The following is an 8,300-nucleotide window of genomic DNA, read 5'->3' on the forward strand; positions in this document are numbered from 1 at the left end:
GGCAGGAGGCTCACCCGATGTTAATCGAAGGACCCTAAATCGAATTGATCCGGAAATACTTCAGCGGGTAGCTGGTTCCACGTAGTGGTGGTGCGCGGACTGCCTTGAAAAACGCTCAGTTGTGGAACACGGACGTCGAGGTTATACGGGTGGAATTTCGTATTCTGCCTCGACGTCCGGTGGTGTAACTTAGCTGCAGGTATTAATCCGGTAGAAGATGCAGAGTGATCCCACATCTCTACACAAAGCCAAGGGATCAAGCCGCTTGGAATGGGATTGGTCGTCGACTATTGGAACCGCTCTTCGTTGAATACGTTCATGTGGAATGAGCATGCCTTGTCATACCTTGGCAAAGTAACGGTATTTAAGAAGGCTAAATAGATGATCGAAATCGAATGTCATCCCTCGTTTAATATACATTTAACAGTAGATATGGCTATTATAATAAATATTTAATTAGTTTCAACCCAGTCAAGTGTTCTCTTAAAGGTATGTAACTTGGCAAGGTATTGCGTAAGAGAAAGTTCGTGCATTTACTTACTACTAGCAAATATCTAAAGAACGAGCCACTAGGGGTAAAATTCAAAGTGGATAGTGCATACAATGACCCCAAAATCCAACACGTTTTTTGACATACCAGAATCATACGTTAAGTCTTAAGTCTGAACCCCATCCTTACAGCTGCTGGTAACCTCCAGCTGGTAACCTCAGACCTCTTAAAGACTTTAGACAATAGATACTTTATATACTTTTTCGCTATAAATGCGATTCTAAATAGGTTAAAAAATTATCTTTTTTTGATGTAATATTTAATAGCAATATCGTAAACATAAAAAGAAGAGCTTATGTTCTGCTATATTAAAGCAACATCAGAAGGACCCGTAAACTACAAGAATGTGTGTGCCTTTTATTCTTGAGGGTCGCACTCACGATACACCAGCTGTACTCCACAGGTTTTAATCAACCTTTAAAATAGTAATCCTAAACAAAATACCATAAACAAGAAAGTTATATATTAGAAATAGCAAAGCTAAGCAAATACATTATGAAAATGCACTAGTGAGAACCAATTAGCGATAATTGTCTAAGGCCGATGCACCTGCATTATGAGCCTGTCTGCATTTTTCTGTATAGACTTAGTAATACATGACATCATAATATGTAAATACAGTCGACTCTCGATAACTTGAAACTCAAGGGACATTTTAAATTACCAAGAGTTCAAAATGACATGCGTTTAAATAACCACGAGGGGGTTAATAAGTGTTTAATCAAAATTCGTGATTTACTATTTCTATATTATTATTTATATTTATATTCATTCTTATTATTATGTATTAACAATTAAATACAAAAATATTCACAAATTATTGTATCGAAAAGAAGTCCGTAATCATTTTTGAATGAGCGCCTTCAGTCTAACATTATCATGATGTCATCAACATTAACATGCATTTTTTAACGTTTGAAAGAAGACTGGAATGCAAACTTACCAATATTTCATTTATGTATACAATTGACATACAGTTATACAGACCTGCTGGGCATGATAAACGCTTCAAATTATAGAGAGTAGGGAATCTTGGACTTCAAATTATCGTATGTTGGCAAGCAAGATATTATTCCTTCAACTTCAAATTACATTGATTTCATTCAATTTATCTATAATTTTTAAAGGGACCGGAAAAAATCAAGTTATCGAGAGATTCAAATTAACGAGTATTATTTTTTGTAAGATAATAATGTAGGACCAACGGTTTAGATCGTCTTAAGACAGTATTGTTTAAGAAATGTCGCAGATTCTCAGTCGCAGTGTGGTGGCAAATGTATTTTATTTATTTCGTAATTCTACTGATAACATGAATTATATATAACAAAAAATACTACAGATGTAATACGTAATGCATACAAAAAGATTCAAACGTTTGCAAAAAAAACAATAAAAAAATATTAAATACATTTAACTATGGCTGTGTTGTGTGATAGTGTGTAAGTAAGGCTCTGTATGTGGGGTCTGCTCATGATGCACATTAGTTGTATGAATATTCTTAATACTCCTACTAGAATTGTATATTTATAAATCTCTGATCATTTAGGATTTACTCGGCGGTTAAATTCTCTGATGTGAAATATGCGAGCAAAAACCATAGACGCGAGAATAATAAGAACAACGTATTAACGACACGATAACCGCGGGAGAAAGTGCTTCTATGCATATTTGTTAATTATTGAGACAGCCTTTGCAGTTACAACCGACAGTAACACGAGTTGATGAATAAAATATACCGTTCATTTACTACTATCATTCTTAAGTCTTATTTGTACACATTATTTTTTACTAAATTTATTATAATAATAATTGATTAGAAGTATTGGCTCAAACCCTGCGGCCATGCGTTCGAACATCGACTGTACCAATGGACTTTCCTTGAGGTTTACGATTCGACTTAAAAACTTCATTTGTTTATGTGCGTACTACATACTAGAATTTTTGTGGAACAAATTGTTTGAAAGCCGTAATTAATCCGACGAGTTCGACTAACGCACACGCGCTTGGGCCGCCGGTACCAGCGCTATGACCATCATTTTTCTTTTTTTCATTTCGTAATAAGACCCCTGAAGAACCGCCATACTGGTACAAATGACCCACTATTTTGTGTCACTATCTCCCGGCCTATAAGTGTGTCGTTCGGTCAGGGAAAACTGTAAGGAAACCGGAATGTCTCAAAAACGGATTTATGTCAGGCACAAGGCTACCTACAAACTATAAACATTATGAATACACCCATTAAAGGTGGTAGAAGCGCCACTGTGTATTTAAACATTACAATATATTAATGATATTGCCAAAACGGAAATCCGAAGCGAAAGATTCCAATCTTACAAACAAATGATTACCATTAGTGTTGTATACAAAATGCACCACGCATTGTTTGATTATTGATATTTATTAAAACTGTATTACATTACAAATAAAAACAAGTAATATAAATTATTAGGGATGCAACGGGCTATCGCTAACAAGCAAGCTCTTCCAGGCAAACCTAGTAAGGAAAAAATAAAAGTAACGTGCAAGAAGTGCATAACCAAATTAACAAATATAAAATTACAAGTAACTAATTAAAATAACATGATAAACTAAAAATTTAAAGCTAATCTTACGCTTTATGAATTTCAATTGAAAATGCAATACAAAAGAATACGAAAATTCATAAATTACCAAAGTCACGATTAAGCAGGATGAGATATGATTAAGAAGTGTTTATTTATTTATTATTATTAATACGTCGTTGTAAAATACAATTGTCATAATTAAATGAAAAGGAGGGCAACAGGCGCCCTTATCGCTTTCAAGCAATATTTTTAGGCAACCAAGTTTTTATGTAGAAGACATTTAAATGAGGTTAAAGAGTTAGCCAATCGTATGGGGGAGCGTATTTATTTTGAGTCGATGAGAATATTATTTTCCAACAAATAAGATAACCAGGATTTTCAATACTTTTTTATCGGACAACGTTGCACTATTGTTAAGAAACGTATGATTAATATGCTTCGATAAAATTGTATTATTAAAGAAAATATGTATCGCACTTTTCGCATAATTAGCTTCCTTTTTTGTTCCAAACTACCTACAGATGTTTGCATTCTCCGTCCCAGATAATCTTGGTTTCTTTACATTACCCGCCTATCAGCTATTAAAACAACATTTAAAATATTCTCGTGTTCTTACTTACCATTACACCAATCGAAAAGTAACTCCCGACGTTTTTCATATATAACGTTGCGATTCCGCGAACGCGACCGCGCAGAATCTTCACTCATAATTTCAACACTAAACACTTTTCCCCCCTAACATTGAACACTTCAAACTTGTAACCGAATTTGTGTACGTACACTGAGACGCTGCAGGTTCTCCTATCCCTCAATCATGTGTGTAATCTGATAATGAGGCGAACGTCAGCAACGCCGATAATACACAAAATTCACGATATCAATATGCTAAACTACTTCGCCGTTACTAAGTCTTTTGGTAAGAAAAATTTACTCTAATCTAAAATAATATTCTTTGTAAACAATAAGTTCTTATATTTCGTTTGAAATAATAGTTAATATACGATTACAAATATTTACACGAAATTTCATGTAATGCACTTTGGAATAAAAATATTTTAATGAAAATATACACAATATCGAATATCCTACATTAAAGAAAAACAATTTAGAACTAGTACGAGGCCGCAGTCCACACGTTAGTACGGTCGTCGACTTTGCGAACTCATTCACAACGCTAATAAAAATAAGGATGTCGTCAATATTTGGCATCGCCTACATTGTTAGGTAATGTACAAAAGCGACTTTAAAACATTATTCAACAAATCTATGTAATATCCTATTTGCATCTAGATTAAAGTCATATCTCTACACCTGTTCTACTTCCGATTTAGAAGTATTAAGGCATTCGTGATTGAATACTTCCTGTAATGTACAAAACAGAATACTTAGATAAGATTTAGTAAGTGAACATTTAATTACATGGATAATAATCTATATTTTACATTTAGTATTTATATAAGCCATTCGCCACCATTACTTTGATCGCATAGCATGTCTAGAAATTTAATAAAAAGCTAATTTTAAAATCTATCAAAGCGTTTTCTTAGTGATATTTGATCTCTCCACCTAATTTAACTAAACTATTTTTGGGATTAATTTTAAACTAGCTTAGATTGAATTGAACATTGTTTTTATACACAGATAACAAAACACAGCTGTACTTTACAGCGGCTACAAGATGCAAACAAAATAATCATATGTTACATAACATTGTATTTGTGCATCATGTGAGTTGCATGTACTAGATTTCATAGAACAAATAGAATCTGTCTTGCATTCTTAGTATATTATATCAAAAAACACACACATAATATAAGTGTAAGACCCGAAAGACCGCCGTTAGCGGAATCGCGTCGCTGATACTGCCTGCCTACTGGGGATGCGTGCGCGCAGCCCGCCCGCCCAAAATATCTTTGGCATAATGCCAACGCCAATCCACTAACTCCTTACCCCATTCATAAACCCAACCCTCTTTGTACTTCGCATTAGAATAAATAATTCAACCTTTAAAATACTCGATTCTTCGATCACCAAATACCGAACCTAACGTTTTATGGTAATTTTTGATAAGAATTGGCAGAATGTAAGGTTTTTTGTTAAACTGTGCCCCGTTTTGAATAAATGTTTATAATCCAGACTGGTTTTCCCGTCCTAAGACCTAGTGAAATCTTTTTGTACGTGTGATAGCTGCATTTTAACGGTATTGTTTAGCATGTTATGGAGTTGATGCTCATGCCTAATTGAACGTGAACGTGTGACTCATGGTACGCGCGTTTGCGTCAGGTCGCCAATTGCGTGTGACAACCAGGATAATCAAATATAATTGAAAACAACTGCTATAATACGAAAGGGTCCTTTAAAAGGTAAAGAATATATGCATTATCATATATACTTTGGATCAGTTACTTCAATACGCTAATTCAACATTTCGCGGGTTTCAGAAATAGGGTCATTCACCTTAGATAACCACGATGGGGCCAAGTGAAATCATAAAGCACATTTTACAATTCTATAATAAACATGAATCATACCTGCTGTATGCCTCGTTGCGTGAAAATCGGTGAATTCATTCAAGGCAAACCGGACTCACGAATCGAGTAGCTTTGTTATATTGGTCTAATTTATTCAATAATAAAACAGACAAGTACAGCTTGCACTATATCCTGAATAGTAACTTTCACTCATCTCAGTAACTACTTGCTTTGAATTTACTTCACACAAAGTAATGAATGCAGTTCATGTAAATTTCAATAAATTTTACTTGAAGGATACGTAACCAAATTATATTAATGATTTGATACTGGAGTACTAAATAAAAGACTTGGATCTATAGATATAAAAAAAACTCACCAGTTATTGTAGCGACGTGTCGTGTTGAGCGCGGAGCTAGCGAGGGCGCGCGAGACGCATCCTGGAGGGCCGCCAGCTTGACGAAGTGCCCTGATACACAGATCAATATAATTAGGTCAAATGTTTAACGGGTGTAAACTCCCTAACCTTGACATAAGCTAAAGATATATCTAGATGGCATAACTTATGGAAACTAATTACAACATACAACAGAATGTAATTTGAATGATTTCGCTTCTTTTATGGAGTACAGGGTCAATAAAAAAATCATACTTCATAAATTTATGTAATTAAAAGTTTTGAAATAAGGAATACAACATGTCTATTTTAATCAGTATGCTGTAGTGAACTTAATAACTGTAGTTTCAAGGCATTTCTTTGTATTTCCAATCAATAAACTTAATCTTACTGAGTTGCGGTTACAGCAAAAGATTTGTGCCCTTGTTAATAATGCTTAAATCCCTTTCAACAAAGCAATAGTATGCATTGTGTAAGATATTACATAACATAAGAAATGCCAGAGTAATGTAGTAGTACTTTTATAATTCTATGCCAATATTAACTAAATACCAAATTAAAAGCAATAAATATTAATTGCACAGTGGAGTACAATAAAGTGAAATGGATTTTTATGAGATATCTATATTTCAATTTAATGCCGATGAGTATTAAATATTGATAACATGTTTTATTGATTAGTTACATAATTACAAATTGTGTTAATCAATTTTAATCAATAAAACATATTTTTTAAATAAATAATTCATTATAATAAATGATTCCAAAGATTTGATTTCAAGTTCTTCATAGTTAAGTTTAAGAACACATGTTTGCTCAGAATTCTAAATTTAAAAAAATGTATACTTACAATGTTACTTTTTGGAGGGCCAATGGATGTGCCATAAAATAATATTCTGTAACAGATATTATTTTTAAATTACATGAATGGATACCTTTTCACTATAAAGAGCAACAACATTAATATTAATACCAAGTATGACCTTTAGAAATCAATTTTCAAAATCGTGGATATAGTGGATCGTATATATGTAGTACAGATTTCAATGAAAAATGGTATACATATATTGTAGTATGTACAAATGGGCTACTGCTTAATTACAAATAAGGAAAACAAAAACTTACGTTCATTTTTATATCAACAATCTTCATTGAGGCTCTCAGTATAAAAATTCGAACCAAAGCATAGTAAAGATTAGGATTGATCAATTTTTTGTGCAAAATACACGTTAATAAAGTGTAAGCATCAATAATAGTTAATTATTATTATAATAATGAAATCCAGTAGGGAAACTCACTTCACAAAATTAAGCACAAATTAAGTATCACAGAATTTTCAATGATTTATCTCCGAAATCGTTTTTAGCAGAAGAAAGACAGTAGACACTAGACCTTTGTTGCCAATTGGTGAAGACACATATGACAGTTAACATAACTGTTGGATGTCAAACTCAAAATTGCAATGATTGTCTATGCGTGATAATTAGTCTTCGTATTTTTATTTATTTATTTTCTTTTATAAGAAAATTAAATACATAGGCTTAATTAAAATCCTTCGAAGTTAAATAGATGCAATTATATAAAATTATTCCTGTGAAATTTAAATGTAAATGCATGCATTTAAAATGATTATTTTTCTTTATCCTATTATTCCTTAAAATAAATAGGTACATTAAATCGCCCCGTAAAACTCTCAATAAACGAACAATAATTTAAATGACTTGAAAGATTATCAATCAATTAAAACACTGTAATACTAATTGCTTAAAGTAAATACATAATATCTTCAAGTAAGATTATGAAGTAAATGTAATGGGTAGAATTCTAAATTATTCTTAATACCCTAAACATTTTTTTAAAACCTAAAATAAAGATTGTAGCTATAACAAAAAATAGTAATATGTGGACACCAATGCTGATAATTAAAAAAATCGTGAAACCTGGAAAAAACAATTTATTCAAATAAAAATTCATGTTACAATGTATATGATATAATTTGACAATAGATGATAAACATATACACTCACCCTCTATTAATAAAATAAGAGCCACAAAAATGAATGATATTGAAAATATTAGCATTGAAGAAAATACAGTGACTGTTACAACACCAGTTATAATGGATAAACACATTGTTGTAAACAATGGTTTTTTTAACAAATATACTATGAATTTATGCAATTCCTCTTTAAATCTATTGCTGAGATTAATGAAGCAAAAATATGATTGCCAAATTTCTGAAAACACGAACAAAACAAATTAATTATTCAGTATAATGCAATTTAAGCGTAAATATGTGTATATAATAATATAATATT

General features: G+C 32.1%; 1 protein-coding gene across 2 annotated transcripts in view; it reads right to left on the bottom strand.

Annotated features, from left to right (window-relative positions):
• LOC125053028 (trafficking kinesin-binding protein milt) overlaps positions 1-6,053 on the bottom strand; it is a 46,230-nt gene extending 40,177 nt beyond the window's left edge. Inside the window, exon 1 of one of the 2 annotated variants that reach the window (XM_047654200.1) lies at positions 5,965-6,053. Coding sequence is in view for 1 of the 2 variants with exons in the window: in XM_047654195.1 (XP_047510151.1) it covers positions 3,735-3,822 (88 nt within the window). In the remaining variant the exon portion in view is untranslated. Of the gene's footprint in view, positions 1-3,734; positions 3,923-5,964 lie in introns of those variants that run through there. The other variant, XM_047654195.1, reaches the window with a different exon arrangement.
• Positions 6,054-8,300: the final 2,247 nt, after the last annotated feature.

Source organism: Pieris napi, chromosome 10 (genome assembly GCF_905475465.1).
Source record: "Pieris napi chromosome 10, ilPieNapi1.2, whole genome shotgun sequence".
In the NCBI taxonomy this organism is placed as follows: Eukaryota; Metazoa; Arthropoda; class Insecta; order Lepidoptera; family Pieridae; genus Pieris; species Pieris napi.